The following is a 21,222-nucleotide window of genomic DNA, read 5'->3' on the forward strand; positions in this document are numbered from 1 at the left end:
GCCACGGGGGGCCGCGGGGTTCCATTGCACGGCGGCTCCCTCCCTCGTCTCCTCCCTCGTCTCCTCCCCCGCCTCGTGCTGTTGCGCTCCGAACCCGAATCCCAACAGCTGTTCCCCCGCGTGTGCGCGTGTTTGTCCGTGTGCGCGTGCGGGCGCCTGTGTGTGTGTGCGTCACTGCGAGCGTAGCTCGGCACAAGACAATCCATTCCCAGTGATACTTTCAATCAGCTGTTACCCACCCACACGCCCACCACCACTACACAGGTCACGTGGGGGGGGGGGGGGGAGTGTACGGAACAAATATACAACCAGTTCCTGGCCCACAAAATATCGACATTTTAGAATTTTTTGTTTTTGCTCGGTGGAGGAACGTCGTCTTCCCTCTTGTGCCGGACCGCGCACGCATCCCGTAGCTGTTGTCAAGGGTGCCATGCGGTGTGTTCTGTGAGCGCTCCCCCCCTCCCCCCCAACAAGTGCAAGCCGCGTGCTCGCCCAGGACAACCCATTCCGATTCCTCGCGTGTCCACGCGGCCGTCGATGCGATTTCAATACGCCGCCTCGCTGCCTCGCTTCATCCTCTCAAGTTTGCCTTCGTCGCCGTTCACCACGAGACGCGTCCGTCGTTCCAGGCCGCCGGCCCCGTGGAACGGGCGATGGGACGGCCGGCCAAGCGAGGCAGACGGCGCGGGACGAGGACGGCCGCCGGAGGAACGAGAGCCACTCGTGGCGCACAACGCGTCCCGAGACCGGCGCGCGAGCGCGTTCAACGGCTACGCGTGTTCAAGGCGGCGCGCGGACTCACCCAGCGTGCCGCACGGCTTGTTCTTGTAGGTGCAGATGTCGTACCTGGGGGAGGGCGGCGGGGGGGAGGGAGGGGGATGACGGTGGGGGGGGGGGGGGCATCGGAGAAAGACGAGTCAGGCCGCACCGCCAAGCCGCGGCACCGCGGCACCGCGCCGCACGACGACGAGGAGGGGAAGAACCGAGAAACATCTCGGGCCTCCCAAGTGAAACGGCGACAATGGCACCATACGGCCGCACGTTCAGATTGTGAGTCGGCGGTCGAGGCAAGGCTGAGAGCATCGCGTGGACGATGGCAGCTACGATGACATCACTACGGCGGTCGGAGTGATGCTTACGATGACGACCGTGACCATGACGACCATGACCATGACGACCGTGACCATGACGACCATGACCATGACGACCGTGACCATGACGACCATGACCATGACGACCGTGACCATGACGACCGTGACCATGACGACCGTGACCATAACAACCATGACGACTGTGACGATCAGCCGTGACCATGACGACCGTGACCATGACGACCGTGACGATCGTGACCATGACGACCGTGACGATGCGATGAACCGTGACCATGACGACCGTGACGACCGTGACCATGACGACCGTGACGATGAACTGTGACGACCGTGACGACCGTGACCATGACGACCGCGACGACGAGCAGTGATGAGGAGCCGTGCTTGGCCGACTCACCGCGTCATCAGCACGGCGTTGTCGTGGTGCGCGAGGCCGTTGTCCGGCAGCGAGTCACCCTGTGCGGCGCGCGTGTTCATCCCCTTCTGCCAGCGGCAGAAGCTGTCCAGGGATTTGTCGGCGTGGTGACTCAGCTCCAGGTTCGGCTGCGGGGCCACGGACACAGGAACCACAAAGCAGTCACAACGTCGTCACGGCACCATCACGGCACAATCACGGCGCCATCACGGCGCCATCACGGCACCGTCACAATTGTGTCACAACGCCCGTCCCACCGTAGTCTTGCCACCGCCACTCCGCAGCTACCGCGGCGCCATTACACTGTGGTCAGCACCTTCACCCGAGCAAGGCCGCAGCAGCGTGATTATTATTGTTGTTGTTATTGTTGTTATCAGTAGTAGTACTGACGGGACAGCGGTGATCGCTGCTGCTGTGTGGAATAAAATCCCGGTGTCAGATTTTGCAGAATTTCGACTGCGACGAAAGCGTTACAACGGCCTGCGCTCTCGCGAACGACGCCACGGGATCTTTAACGTCCACCGCGATTTAAGCGGACGGCGCGGTTGGCACGCGCCACCGCAGCAGCGCTGCGCCGGTGCGGCCGCCGGAGTCCAACCGCGAAGCTCTCCGCAACGGGCGGCGATGGCGCCACCACCATGGAGCGAGGCGCGCACGGACAGAGAGACGCGAGCCGGGCAGACGCGCGGACACGCGGCGACGGCGCCGAGACTGCGTAGCGCCGAGCGCACGGCGCCTGGACACGGAGGGCGAGTGCACAACGCCCGGAGGCGCAAGAACGTCGAGCGGACAGCCAGCAGACCCGGCGGGCACCCTTCCGAAGATCGAGCTGTGGGCCTCGGCGGGCTGTTTCCAGGGCGATAGGGCTCGGTGGGACTAGCGGACCGACAGAGCGTTGGTGTCGGACAAGCGTGGACACGCACGGCGCGCTCAGCTGTTTAGAAAAACCTTCCTGCCCCCCCCCCCTCTCTGTTTACGTTGCACAAACTCCTCGACGATGCAGTGTCGGGCGCGTGCACACGCACACGCACACACGCACGCACACACGGTCGCACACACGCACAAAGATAATGACGAAGCTAAAACCCGCGTAGACTTAGCAGGCTGTCAAGGGGCACGAACAGGTGGTGTGTCCAGCATCACGCCCGGCCGGCTTCGTTCCCCCAGTGGCGATGTTTACACACCGCACCAGTTACTCATTTGAGGCTGAGTGGATCCAGGGGAGGCACAGGAGCGAGAATCAAATCGCCGAAGCGTGTGGCCGCGCCCCGATCTCACCGCAGTGCGGTGACAACGCTGGCGGCAGATCGCCCGGCCACGTCTTGGCACGAGTGTAAAAACGGAATTAGTAACGGGAGAATTATTTACGTGGTGGAGGCGTCCGTGGTGGTGGCAGTGGGGGCGGCGTATGCGGTCATCGCGGCACCCGAAGGAACCCCACGCAGACCAGAGGCAGAGACACACAACACACAGCCCCACTCAGAGAGACACACAACACACGGACCCCACTCAGAGACACACAACACACGGACCCCACTCAGAGACACACAACACACGGACCCCACTCAGAGAGAGACAACACACGGACCCCACTCAGAGAGAGACAACACACGGACCCCGCTCAGAGACACACAACACACGGACCCAGCTCAGAGACACACAACACACGGACCCCACTCAGAGACACACAACACACGGACCCCACTCAGAGACACACAACACACGGACCCCACTCAGAGACACACAACACACGGACCCCACTCAGAGAGACACAACACGTGGACCCCGCTCAGAGAGACACAACACACGGACCCCACTCAGAGACACACAACACACGGACCCCACTCAGAGAGACACAACACACGGACCCCACTCAGAGACACACAACACACAGACCCCACTCAGAGACACACAACACACAGACCCCACTCAGAGAGACACAACACACGGACCCCACTCAGAGAGACACAACACACGGACCCCACTCAGAGACACACAACACACAGACCCCACTCAGAGACACACAACACACGGACCCCACTCAGAGAGACACAACACACGGACCCCACTCAGAGACACACAACACACGGACCCCACTCAGAGAGACACAACACACGGACCTCACTCAGAGACACACAACACACGTACCCCGCTCAGAGACACACAACACACGGACCTCACTCAGAGAGACAACACACAGACCCCACTCAGAGAGACACAACACACGGACCCCACTCAGAGAGACACAACACACGGATCCCGCTCAAAGAGACACAACACACGGACCCCACTCAGAGACACACAACACACGGACCCCGCTAAGAGACACACAACACACGGACCCCGCTCAGAGAGACACAACACACGGACCCCACTCAGAGACACACAACACACGGACTCCACTCAGAGACACAACACACGGACTCCACTCAGAGAGACACAACACACGGACTCCACTCAGAGACACACAACACACGGACCCCACTCAGAGACACACAACACACGGACCCCACTCAGAGACACACAACACACGGACCCCGCTCAGAGAGACACAACACACGGACCTCACTCAGAGAGACACAACACACGGACTCCACTCAGAGACACACAACACACGGACCCCACTCAGAGACACACAACACACGGACCCCGCTCAGAGAGACACAACACACGGACCCCGCTCAGAGAGACACAACACACGGACCTCACTCAGAGAGACACAACACACGGACTCCACTCAGAGACACACAACACACGGACCCCGCTCAGAGAGACACAACACACGGACCTCACTCAGAGAGACACAACACACGGACTCCACTCAGAGACACACAACACACGGACCCCGCTCAGAGACACACAACACACGGACCTCACTCAGAGAGACACAACACACGGACCCACTCAGAGACACACAACACATGGACCCCACTCAGAGACACACAACACACGGACCTCACTCAGAGAGACACAACACACGGACCCCACTCAGAGACACACAACACATGAATCCCGCTCAGAGACACACAACACACGGACCTCACTCAGAGAGACACAACACACGGACTCCACTCAGAGACACACAACACACGGACCCCACTCAGAGAGACACAACACACGGACCTCACTCAGAAAGACACAACACATGGACCCCACTCAGAGACACACAACACACGGACATCACTCAGAGAGACACAACACACGGACCCCACTCAGAGACACACAACACACGGACCCCACTCAGAGACACACAACACACGGACCTCACTCAGAGACACACAACACACGGACCTCACTCAGAGACACAAAACACACGGACTCCACTCAGAGACACATCACACGGACCCCACTCAGAGACACACAACACACGGACCCCACTCAGAGACACACAACACACGGACCCCGCTCAGAGACACAACACACGGACCTCACTCAGAGAGACACAACACACGGACTCCACTCAGAGACACACAACACACGGACCCCACTCAGAGACACACAACACACGGACCCCACTCAGAGACACACAACACACGGACCCCGCTCAGAGAGACACAACACACAGACCTCACTCAGAGAGACACAACACACGGACTCCACTCAGAGACACACAACACACGGACCCCACTCAGAGACACACAACACACGGACCCCACTCAGAGACACACAACACACGGACCCCACTCAGAGACACACAACACACGGACCTCACTCAGAGAGACAACACACAGACCCCACTCAGAGAGACACAACACACGGACTCCACTCAGAGACACACAACACACGGACCCCACTCAGAGACACACAACACACGGACCCCACTCAGAGACACACAACACACGGACCCCACTCAGAGACACACAACACACGGACCTCACTCAGAGAGACAACACACAGACCCCACTCAGAGAGACACAATACACGGACCCCACTCAGAGAGACACAACACACGGACCCCACTCAGAGACACACAACACACGGACCCCGCTCAGAGACACACAACACACGGACCCCACTCAGAGAGACACAACACATGGACCCCACTCAGAGACACACAACACACGGACTCCACTCAGAGACACACAACACACGGACATCACTCAGAGAGACACAACACACGGACCCCACTCAGAGACACACAACACACGGACCCCACTCAGAGACACACAACACACGGACCTCACTCAGAGACACACAACACACGGACCTCACTCAGAGACACAAAACACACGGACTCCACTCAGAGACACATCACAGGGACCCCACTCAGAGACACACAACACACGGACCCCACTCAGAGACACACAACACACGGACCCCGCTCAGAGACACAACACACGGACCTCACTCAGAGAGACACAACACACGGACTCCACTCAGAGACACACAACACACGGACCCCACTCAGAGACACACAACACACGGACCCCACTCAGAGACACACAACACACGGACCCCGCTCAGAGAGACACAACACACGGACCTCACTCAGAGAGACACAACACACGGACTCCACTCAGAGACACACAACACACGGACCCCACTCAGAGACACACAACACACGGACCCCACTCAGAGACACACAACACACGAACCCCACTCAGAGACACACAACACACGGACCTCACTCAGAGAGACAACACACAGACCCCACTCAGAGAGACACAACACACGGACTCCACTCAGAGACACACAACACACGGACCCCACTCAGAGACACACAACACACGGACCCCACTCAGAGACACACAACACACGGACCCCACTCAGAGACACACAACACACGGACCTCACTCAGAGAGACAACACACAGACCCCACTCAGAGAGACACAATACACGGACCCCACTCAGAGAGACACAACACACGGACCCCACTCAGAGACACACAACACACGGACCCCGCTCAGAGACACACAACACACGGACCCCACTCAGAGAGACACAACACATGGACCCCACTCAGAGACACACAACACACGGACTCCACTCAGAGACACACAACACACGGACCTCGCTCAGAGACACACAACACACGGACCCCACTCAGAGACACACAACACACGGACCCCACTCAGAGAGACACAACACACGGACCTCACTCAGAGAGACACAACACACGGACTCCACTCAGAGACACACAACACACGGACCCCACTCAGAGAGACACAACACACGGACCCCACTCAGAGACACACAACACACGGACCTCACTCAGAGAGACAACACACAGACCCCACTCAGAGAGACACAACACACAGACCCCACTCAGAGAGACACATCACACGGACCCCACTCAGAGAGACACAACACACGGACCTCACTCAGAGAGACACAACACACGGACTCCACTCAGAGACACACAACACACGGACCCCACTCAGAGAGACAACACACAGACCCCACTCAGAGAGACACAACACACGGACCCCACTCAGAGAGACACAACACACGGACCCCACTCAGAGAGACACAACACACGGACCTCACTCAGAGAGACACAACACAGGGACTCCACTCAGAGACACACAACACACGGACCCCACTCAGAGAGACACAACACACGGACCCCACTCAGAGACACACAACACACGGACCTCACTCAGAGACACACAACACACGGACCCACTCAGAGACACACAACACACGGACCCCACTCAGAGAGAGACAACACACGGACCTCACTCAGAGACACAAAACACACGGACCTCACTCAGAGAGACACAACACACGGACCCCACTCAGAGACACACAACACACGGACCCCACTCAGAGACACACAACACACGGACCCCGCTCAGAGAGACAACACACAGACCCCACTCAGAGAGACACAATACACGGACCCCACTCAGAGAGACACAACACACGGACCCCACTCAGAGACACACAACACACGGACCCCGCTCAGAGACACACAACACACGGACCCCACTCAGAGAGACACAACACATGGACCCCACTCAGAGACACACAACACACGGACCTCGCTCAGAGACACACAACACACGGACTCCACTCAGAGACACACAACACACGGACCTCGCTCAGAGACACACAACACACGGACCCCACTCAGAGACACACAAACCACGGACCCCGCTCAGAGAGACACAACACACGGACCTCACTCAGAGAGACACAACACACGGACTCCACTCAGAGACACACAACACACGGACCCCACTCAGAGAGACACAACACACGGACCCCACTCAGAGACACACAACACACGGACCTCACTCAGAGAGACAACACACAGACCCCACTCAGAGAGACACAACACACGGACCCCACTCAGAGAGACACATCACACGGACCCCACTCAGAGAGACACAACACACGGACCCCGCTCAGAGAGACACAACACACGGACCTCACTCAGAGAGACACAACACACAGACCCCACTCAGAGAGACACAACACACGGACTCCACTCAGAGACACACAACACACGGACCCCACTCAGAGACACACAACACACGGACCCCACTCAGAGACACACAACACACGGACCCCACTGAGAGACACGCAACACACGGACCCCACTCAGAGACACACAACACACGGACCCCACTCAGAGACACACAACACACGGACCTCACTCAGAGACACACAACACACGGACCCACTCAGAGACACACAACACACGGACCCCACTCAGAGACACACAACACACGGACCTCACTCAGAGACACAAAACACACGGACTCCACTCAGAGACACATCACACGGACCCCACTCAGAGACACACAACACACGGACCCCACTCAGAGACACACAACACACGGACCCCGCTCAGAGAGACACAACACACGGACCTCACTCAGAGAGACACAACACACGGACTCCACTCAGAGACACACAACACACGGACCCCACTCAGAGACACACAACACACGGACCCCACTCAGAGACACACAACACACGGACCCCGCTCAGAGAGACACAACACACGGACCTCACTCAGAGAGACACAACACACGGACTCCACTCAGAGACACACAACACACGGACCCCACTCAGAGACACACAACACACGGACCCCACTCAGAGACACACAACACACGGACCCCACTCAGAGACACAACACACGGACCTCACTCAGAGAGACAACACACAGACCCCACTCAGAGAGACACAACACACGGACTCCACTCAGAGACACACAACACACGGACCCCACTCAGAGACACACAACACACGGACCCCACTCAGAGACACACAACACACGGACCCCACTCAGAGACACACAACACACGGACCTCACTCAGAGAGACAACACACAGACCCCACTCAGAGAGACACAATACACGGACCCCACTCAGAGAGACACAACACACGGACCCCACTCAGAGACACACAACACACGGACCCCACTCAGAGACACACAACACACGGACCCCGCTCAGAGAGACACAACACACGGACCTCACTCAGAGAGACACAACACACGGACTCCACTCAGAGACACACAACACACGGACCCCACTCAGAGAGACACAACACACGGACCCCACTCAGAGACACACAACACACGGACCTCACTCAGAGAGACAACACACAGACCCCACTCAGAGAGACACAACACACGGACCCCACTCAGAGAGACACATCACACGGACCCCACTCAGAGAGACACAACACACGGACCTCACTCAGAGAGACACAACACACGGACTCCACTCAGAGACACACAACACACGGACCCCACTCAGAGAGACAACACACAGACCCCACTCAGAGAGACACAACACACGGACCCCACTCAGAGAGACACAACACACGGACCCCACTCAGAGAGACACAACACACGGACCTCACTCAGAGAGACACAACACATGGACTCCACTCAGAGACACACAACACACGGACCCCGATCAGAGAGACACAACACACGGACCTCACTCAGAGACACACAACACACGGACCTCACTCAGAGACACAAAACACACGGACTCCACTCAGAGACACATCACACGGACCCCACTCAGAGACACACAACACACGGACCCCACTCAGAGACACACAACACACGGACCCCGCTCAGAGAGACACAACACACGGACCTCACTCAGAGAGACACAACACACGGACTCCACTCAGAGACACACAACACACGGACCCCACTCAGAGACACACAACACACGGACCCCACTCAGAGACACACAACACACGGACCCCGCTCAGAGAGACACAACACACGGACCTCACTCAGAGAGACACAACACACGGACTCCACTCAGAGACACACAACACACGGACCCCACTCAGAGACACACAACACACGGACCCCACTCAGAGACACACAACACACGGACCCCACTCAGAGACACACAACACACGGACCTCACTCAGAGAGACAACACACAGACCCCACTCAGAGAGACACAACACACGGACTCCACTCAGAGACACACAACACATGGACCCCACTCAGAGACACACAACACACGGACCCCACTCAGAGACACACAACACACGGACCCCACTCAGAGACACACAACACACGGACCTCACTCAGAGAGACAACACACAGACCCCACTCAGAGAGACACAATACACGGACCCCACTCAGAGAGACACAACACACGGACCCCACTCAGAGACACACAACACACGGACCCAGCTCAGAGACACACAACACACGGACCCCACTCAGAGAGACACAACACATGGACCCCACTCAGAGACACACAACACACGGACCTCGCTCAGAGACACACAACACACGGACTCCACTCAGAGACACACAACACACGGACCTCGCTCAGAGACACACAACACACGGACCCCACTCAGAGACACACAACACACGGACCCCGCTCAGAGAGACACAACACACGGACCTCACTCATAGAGACACAACACACGGACTCCACTCAGAGACACACAACACACGGACCCCACTCAGAGAGACACAACACACGGACCCCACTCAGAGACACACAACACACGGACCTCACTCAGAGAGACAACACACAGACCCCACTCAGAGAGACACAACACACGGACCCCACTCAGAGAGACACATCACACGGACCCCATTCAGAAAGACACAACACACGGACCTCACTCAGAGAGACACAACATACGGACTCCACTCAGAGACACACAACACACGGACCCCACTCAGAGAGACAACACACAGACCCCACTCAGAGAGACACAACACACGGACCCCAGTCAGAGAGACACAACACACAGACCCCACTCAGAGAGACACAACACACGGACCTCACTCAGAGAGACACAACACAGGGACTCCACTCAGAGACACACAACACACGGACCCCACTCAGAGAGACACAACACACGGACCCCACTCAGAGACACACAACACACGGACCCCACTCAGAGAGACAACACACAGACCCCACTCAGAGAGACACAACACACGGACCCCACTCAGAGACACACAACACACGGACCCCGCTAAGAGACACACAATACACGGACCCCGCTCAGAGACACACAACACACGGACCTCACTCAGAGACACACAACACACGGACCCACTCAGAGACACACAACACACGGACCCCACTCAGAGACACACAACACACGGAACCCGCTCAGAGACACACAACACACGGACCCCACTCAGAGACACACAACACACGGACCCCACTCAGAGACACAACACACGGACCCCACTCAGAGACACACAACACACGGACCTCGCTCAGAGACACACAACACACGGACCCCACTCAGAGACACACAACACACGGACCCCGCTCAGAGAGACACAACACACGGACCTCACTCAGAGAGACACAACACACGGACTCCACTCAGAGACACACAACACACGGACCCCACTCAGAAACACACAACACACGGACCCCACTCAGAGACACACAACACACGGACCCCGCTCAGAGAGACACAACACACGGACCTCACTCAGAGAGACACAACACACGGACTCCACTCAGAGACACACAACACACGGACCCCACTCAGAGACACACAAAACACGGACCCCACTCAGAGACACACAACATACGGACCCCGCTCAGAGAGACACAACACACGGACTCCACTCAGAGACACACAACACACGGACCTCGCTCAGAGACACACAACACACGGACCCCACTCAGAGACACACAACACACGGACCTCGCTCAGAGAGACACAACACACGGACCTCACTCAGAGATACACAACACACGGACTCCACTCAGAGACACACAACACACGTACCCCACTCAGAGACACACAACACACAGACCTCGCTCAGAGACACACAACACACGGACCCCACTCAGAGACACACAACACACGGACTCCACTCAGAGAGACACAACACACGGACCTCACTCAGAGAGACACAACACACGGACTCCACTCAGAGACACACAACACACGGACCCCACTCAGAGACACACAACACACGGACCCCACTCAGAGACACACAACACACGGACCCCGCTCAGAGAGACACAACACACGGACTCCACTCAGACACACACAACACACGGACCTCGCTCAGAGACACATAACACACGGACCCCGCTCAGAGAGACACAACACACGGACCCCACTCAGAGACACACAACACACGGACCCCATTCAGAGAGACACAACACACGGACTCCACTCAGAGAGACACAACACACGGACCCCACTCAGATACACACAACACACGGACCCCACTCAGAGACACACAACACACGGACCCCATTCAGAGAGACACAACACACGGACCCCACTCAGAGACACACAACACACGGACCTCACTCAGAGAGACACAACACACGGACCCCACTCAGAGACACACAACACATGAATCCCGCTCAGAGACACACAACACACGGACCTCACTCAGAAAGACACAACACACGGACCCCACTCAGAGACACACAACACACGGACCTCACTCAGAGAGACACAACACACGGACCCCACTCAGAGACACACAACACACGGACCCCACTCAGAGACACACAACACACGGACCTCACTCAGAGACACACAACACACAGACCTCACTCAGAGACACGCAACACACGGACCTCACTCAGAGACACAAAACACACGGACTCCACTCAGAGACACATCACACGGACCCCACTCAGAGAGACACAACACACGGACCCCACTCAGAGAGACACAACACACGGACCCCACTCAGAGAGACACAACACACGGACCTCACTCAGAGAGACACAACACACGGACTCCACTCAGAGACACACAACACACGGACCCCAATCAGAGAGACACAACACACGGACCTCACTCAGAGAGACACAACACACGGACTCCACTCAGAGACACACAACACACGGACCCCACTCAGAGACACACAACACACGGACCCCACTCAGAGACACACAACACACGGACCCCGCTCAGAGAGACACAACACACGGACCTCACTCAGAGAGACACAACTCACGGACTCCACTCAGAGACACACAACACACGGACCCCACTCAGAGACACACAACACACGGACCCCACTCAGAGACACACAACACACGGACCCCACTCAGAGACACACAACACACGGACCTCACTCAGAGAGACAACACACAGACCCCACTCAGAGAGACACAACACACGGACTCCACTCAGAGATACACAACACACGGACCCCACTCAGAGACACACAACACACGGACCCCACTCAGAGACACACAACACACGGACCCCACTCAGAGACACACAACACACGGACCTCACTCAGAGAGACAACACACAGACCCCACTCAGAGAGACACAATACACGGACCCCACTCAGAGAGACACAACACACGGACCCCACTCAGAGACACACAACACACGGACCCAGCTCAGAGACACACAACACACGGACCCCACTCAGAGAGACACAACACATGGACCCCACTCAGAGACACACAACACACGGACCTCGCTCAGAGACACACAACACACGGACCCCACTCAGGGACACACAACACACGGACCCCGCTCAGAGAGACACAACACACGGACCTCACTCAGAGAGACACAACACACGGACTCCACTCAGAGACACACAACACACGGACCCCACTCAGAGAGACAACACACAGACCCCACTCAGAGAGAAACAACACACGGACCCCACTCAGAGAGACACAACACACAGACCCCACTCAGAGAGACACAACACACGGACCTCACTCAGAGAGACACAACACAGGGACTCCACTCAGAGACACACAACACACGGACCCCACTCAGAGAGACACAACACACGGACCCCACTCAGAGACACACAACACACGGACCCCACTCAGAGAGACAACACACAGACCCCACTCAGAGAGACACAACACACGGACCCCACTCAAAGAGAAATAACACACGGACCCCACTCAGAGACACACAACACACGGACCCCACTCAGAGACACACAACACACGGACCCCGCTAAGAGACACACAATACACGGACCCCACTCAGAGACACACAACACACGGACCTCACTCAGAGACACACAACACACGGACCCCACTCAGAGACACACAACACACGGACCCCACTCAGAGACACACAACACACGGACCCCACTCAGAGACACACAACACACGGACCTCGCTCAGAGACACACAACACACGGACCCCACTCAGAGACACACAACACACGGACCCCGCTCAGAGAGACACAACACACGGACCTCACTCAGAGAGACACAACACACAGACCCCACTCAGAGAGACACAACACACGGACCTCACTCAGAGAGACACAACACACAGACCCCACTCAGAGAGAAACAACACACGGACCCCACTCAGAGAGACACAACACACAGACCCCACTCAGAGAGACACAACACACGGACCTCACTCAGAGAGACACAACACAGGGACTCCACTCAGAGACACACAACACACGGACCCCACTCAGAGAGACACAACACACGGACCCCACTCAGAGACACACAACACACTGACCCCACTCAGAGAGACAACACTCAGACCCCACTCAGAGAGACACAACACACGGACCCCACTCAAAGAGAAATAACACACGGACCCCACTCAGAGACACACAACACACGGACCTCGCTCAGAGACACACAACACACGGACCCCACTCAGAGACACACAACACACGGACCTCGCTCAGAGACACACAACACACGGACCCCACTCAGAGACACACAACACACGGACCCCGCTCAGAGAGACACAACACACGGACCTCACTCAGAGAGACACAACACACGGACTCCACTCAGAGACACACAACACACGGACCCCACTCAGAAACACACAACACACGAACCCCACTCAGAGACACACAACACACGGACCCCGCTCAGAGAGACGCAACACACGGACCTCACTCAGAGAGACACAACACACGGACTCCACTCAGAGACACACAACACACGGACCCCACTCAGAGACACACAAAACACGGACCCCACTCAGAGACACACAACACACGGACCCCGCTCAGAGAGACACAACACACGGACTCCACTCAGAGACACACAACACACGGACCTCGCTCAGAGACACACAACACACGGACCCCACTCAGAGACACACAACACACGGACCTCGCTCAGAGAGACACAACACATGGACCTCACTCAGAGAGACACAACACACGGACTCCACTCAGAGACACACAACACACGGACCTCACTCAGAGAGACACAACACACGGACCCCACTCAGAGACACACAACACACGGACCTCACTCAGAGAGACACAACACACGGACCCCACTCAGAGACACACAACACACAGACCTCACTCAGAGACACGCAACACACGGACCTCACTCAGAGACACAAAACACACGGACTCCACTCAGAGACACATCACACGGACCCCACTCAGAGAGACACAACACACGGACCCCACTCAGAGAGACACAACACACGGACCCCACTCAGAGACACACAACACACAGACCTCACTCAGAGACACGCAACACACGGACCTCACTCAGAGACACAAAACACACGGACTCCACTCAGAGACACATCACACGGACCCCACTCAGAGAGACACAACACACGGACCCCACTCAGAGAGACACAACACACGGACCCCACTCAGAGAGACACAACACACGGACCTCACTCAGAGAGACACAACACACGGACTCCACTCAGAGACACACAACACACGGACCCCAATCAGAGAGACACAACACACGGACCTCACTCAGAGAGACACAACACACGGACTCCACTCAGAGACACACAACACACGGACCCCACTCAGAGACACACAACACACGGACCCCACTCAGAGACACACAACACACGGACCCCGCTCAGAGAGACACAACACACGGACCTCACTCAGAGAGACACAACTCACGGACTCCACTCAGAGACACACAACACACGGACCCCACTCAGAGACACACAACACACGGACCCCACTCAGAGACACACAACACACGGACTCCACTCAGAGACACACAACACACGGACCCCACTCAGAGACACACAACACACGGACCCCACTCAGAGACACACAACACACGGACCCCGCTCAGAGAGACACAACACACGGACCTCACTCAGAGAGACACAACTCACGGACTCCACTCAGAGACACACAACACACGGACCCCACTCAGAGACACACAACACACGGACCCCACTCAGAGACACACAACACACGGACCCCGCTCAGAGAGACACAACACACGGACCTCACTCAGAGAGACACAACTCACGGACTCCACTCAGAGACACACAACACACGGACCCCACTCAGAGACACACAACACACGGACCCCACTCAGAGACACACAACACACGGACTCCACTCAGAGACACACAACACACGGACCCCACTCAGAGACACACAACACACGGACCCCACTCAGAGACACACAACACACGGACCCCGCTCAGAGAGACACAACACACGGACCTCACTCAGAGAGACACAACTCACGGACTCCACTCAGAGACACACAACACACGGACCCCACTCAGAGACACACAACACACGGACCCCACTCAGAGACACACAACACACGGACCCCACTCAGAGACACACAACACACGGACCTCACTCAGAGAGACAACACACAGACCCCACTCAGAGAGACACAACACACGGACTCCACTCAGAGATACACAACACACGGACCCCACTCAGAGACACACAACACACGGACCCCACTCAGAGACACACAACACACGGACCCCACTCAGAGACACACAACACACGGACCTCACTCAGAGAGACAACACACAGACCCCACTCAGAGAGACACAATACACGGACCCCACTCAGAGAGACACAACACACGGACCCCACTCAGAGACACACAACACACGGACCCAGCTCAGAGACACACAACACACGGACCCCACTCAGAGAGACACAACACATGGACCCCACTCAGAGACACACAACACACGGACCTCGCTCAGAGACACACAACACACGGACCCCACTCAGGGACACACAACACACGGACCCCGCTCAGAGAGACACAACACACGGACCTCACTCAGAGAGACACAACACACGGACTCCACTCAGAGACACACAACACACGGACCCCGCTCAGAGAGACACAACACACGGACCTCACTCAGAGAGACACAACACACGGACTCCACTCAGAGAGACACAATACACGGACCCCACTCAGAGAGACACAACACACGGACCCCACTCAGAGACACACAACACACGGACCCAGCTCAGAGACACACAACACACGGACCCCACTCAGAGAGACACAACACATGGACCCCACTCAGAGACACACAACACACGGACCTCGCTCAGAGACACACAACACACGGACCCCACTCAGGGACACACAACACACGGACCCCGCTCAGAGAGACACAACACACGGACCTCACTCAGAGAGACACAACACACGGACTCCACTCAGAGACACACAACACACGGACTCCACTCAGAGACACACAACACACGGACCCCACTCAGAGAGACAACACACAGACCCCACTCAGAGAGACACAACACACGGACCTCACTCAGAGAGACACAACACACGGACTCCACTCAGAGACACACAACACACGGACCCCAATCAGAGAGACACAACACACGGACCTCACTCAGAGAGACACAACACACGGACTCCACTCAGAGACACACAACACACGGACCCCACTCAGAGACACACAACACACGGACCCCACTCAGAGACACACAACACACGGACCCCGCTCAGAGAGACACAACACACGGACCTCACTCAGAGAGACACAACTCACGGACTCCACTCAGAGACACACAACACACGGACCCCACTCAGAGACACACAACACACGGACCCCACTCAGAGACACACAACACACGGACTCCACTCAGAGACACACAACACACGGACCCCACTCAGAGACACACAACACACGGACCCCACTCAGAGACACACAACACACGGACCCCGCTCAGAGAGACACAACACACGGACCTCACTCAGAGAGACACAACTCACGGACTCCACTCAGAGACACACAACACACGGACCCCACTCAGAGACACACAACACACGGACCCCACTCAGAGACACACAACACACGGACCCCGCTCAGAGAGACACAACACACGGACCTCACTCAGAGAGACACAACTCACGGACTCCACTCAGAGACACACAACACACGGACCCCACTCAGAGACACACAACACACGGACCCCACTCAGAGACACACAACACACGGACTCCACTCAGAGACACACAACACACGGACCCCACTCAGAGACACACAACACACGGACCCCACTCAGAGACACACAACACACGGACCCCGCTCAGAGAGACACAACACACGGACCTCACTCAGAGAGACACAACTCACGGACTCCACTCAGAGACACACAACACACGGACCCCACTCAGAGACACACAACACACGGACCCCACTCAGAGACACACAACACACGGACCCCACTCAGAGACACACAACACACGGACCTCACTCAGAGAGACAACACACAGACCCCACTCAGAGAGACACAACACACGGACTCCACTCAGAGATACACAACACACGGACCCCACTCAGAGACACACAACACACGGACCCCACTCAGAGACACACAACACACGGACCCCACTCAGAGACACACAACACACGGACCTCACTCAGAGAGACAACACACAGACCCCACTCAGAGAGACACAATACACGGACCCCACTCAGAGAGACACAACACACGGACCCCACTCAGAGACACACAACACACGGACCCAGCTCAGAGACACACAACACACGGACCCCACTCAGAGAGACACAACACATGGACCCCACTCAGAGACACACAACACACGGACCTCGCTCAGAGACACACAACACACGGACCCCACTCAGGGACACACAACACACGGACCCCGCTCAGAGAGACACAACACACGGACCTCACTCAGAGAGACACAACACACGGACTCCACTCAGAGACACACAACACACGGACCCCACTCAGAGAGACAACACACAGACCCCACTCAGAGAGAAACAACACACGGACCCCACTCAGAGAGACACAACACACAGACCCCACTCAGAGAGACACAACACACGGACCTCACTCAGAGAGACACAACACAGGGACTCCACTCAGAGACACACAACACACGGACCCCACTCAGAGAGACACAACACACGGACCCCACTCAGAGACACACAACACACGGACCCCACTCAGAGAGACAACACACAGACCCCACTCAGAGAGACACAACACACGGACCCCACTCAAAGAGAAATAACACACGGACCCCACTCAGAGACACACAACACACGGACCCCACTCAGAGACACACAACACACGGACCCCGCTAAGAGACACACAATACACGGACCCCACTCAGAGACACACAACACACGGACCTCACTCAGAGACACACAACACACGGACCCCACTCAGAGACACACAACACACGGACCCCACTCAGAGACACACAACACACGGACCCCACTCAGAGACACACAACACACGGACCTCGCTCAGAGACACACAACACACGGACCCCACTCAGAGACACACAACACACGGACCCCGCTCAGAGAGACACAACACACGGACCTCACTCAGAGAGACACAACACACAGACCCCACTCAGAGAGACACAACACACGGACCTCACTCAGAGAGACACAACACACAGACCCCACTCAGAGAGAAACAACACACGGACCCCACTCAGAGAGACACAACACACAGACCCCACTCAGAGAGACACAACACACGGACCTCACTCAGAGAGACACAACACAGGGACTCCACTCAGAGACACACAACACACGGACCCCACTCAGAGAGACACAACACACGGACCCCACTCAGAGACACACAACACACTGACCCCACTCAGAGAGACAACACTCAGACCCCACTCAGAGAGACACAACACACGGACCCCACTCAAAGAGAAATAACACACGGACCCCACTCAGAGACACACAACACACGGACCTCGCTCAGAGACACACAACACACGGACCCCACTCAGAGACACACAACACACGGACCTCGCTCAGAGACACACAACACACGGACCCCACTCAGAGACACACAACACACGGACCCCGCTCAGAGAGACACAACACACGGACCTCACTCAGAGAGACACAACACACGGACTCCACTCAGAGACACACAACACACGGACCCCACTCAGAAACACACAACACACGAACCCCACTCAGAGACACACAACACACGGACCCCGCTCAGAGAGACACAACACACGGACCTCACTCAGAGAGACACAACACACGGACTCCACTCAGAGACACACAACACACGGACCCCACTCAGAGACACACAAAACACGGACCCCACTCAGAGACACACAACACACGGACCCCGCTCAGAGAGACACAACACACGGACTCCACTCAGAGACACACAACACACGGACCTCGCTCAGAGACACACAACACACGGACCCCACTCAGAGACACACAACACACGGACCTCGCTCAGAGAGACACAACACATGGACCTCACTCAGAGAGACACAACACACGGACTCCACTCAGAGACACACAACACACGTACCCCACTCAGAGACACACAACACACAGACCTCGCTCAGAGACACACAACACACGGACCCCACTCAGAGACACACAACACACGGACTCCACTCAGAGAGACACAACACACGGACCTCACTCAGAGAGACACAACACACGGACTCCACTCAGAGACACACAACACACGGACCCCACTCAGAGACACACAACACACGGACCCCACTCAGAGACACACAACACTCGGACCCCGCTCAGAGAGACACAACACACGGACTCCACTCAGACACACACAACACACGGACCTCGCTCAGAGACACACAACACACGGACCCCACTCAGAGACACATAACACACGGACCCCGCTCAGAGAGACAGAACACACGGACCCCACTCAGAGACACACAACACACGGACCCCATTCAGAGAGACACAACACACGGACTCCACTCAGAGAGACACAACACACGGACCCCACTCAGATACACACAACACACGGACCCCACTCAGAGACACACAACACACGGACCCCATTCAGAGAGACACAACACACGGACCCCACTCAGAGACACACAACACACGGACCTCACTCAGAGAGACACAACACACGGACCCCACTCAGAGACACACAACACATGAATCCCGCTCAGAGACACACAACACACGGACCTCACTCAGAGACACACAACACACAGACCTCACTCAGAGACACGCAACACACGGAC

General features: G+C 56.7%; 1 protein-coding gene across 1 annotated transcript in view; it reads right to left on the bottom strand.

Annotated features, from left to right (window-relative positions):
* The window catches only part of LOC144947991 (A disintegrin and metalloproteinase with thrombospondin motifs 6-like), a 69,566-nt gene that overhangs the window by 19,023 nt on the left and 29,321 nt on the right, over positions 1-21,222 (bottom strand). Inside the window, exons 8-9 of the mRNA XM_078877422.1 lie at positions 1,507-1,652; positions 803-846 (exon numbers count right to left, since the gene is read on the bottom strand). Coding sequence (XP_078733548.1) covers positions 803-846; positions 1,507-1,652 — 190 coding nt within the window. The remainder of the gene's footprint in view (positions 1-802; positions 847-1,506; positions 1,653-21,222) is intronic.

The sequence above is a fragment of the Lampetra fluviatilis genome, chromosome 3, assembly GCF_964198595.1.
Source record: "Lampetra fluviatilis chromosome 3, kcLamFluv1.1, whole genome shotgun sequence".
In the NCBI taxonomy this organism is placed as follows: Eukaryota; Metazoa; Chordata; class Hyperoartia; order Petromyzontiformes; family Petromyzontidae; genus Lampetra; species Lampetra fluviatilis.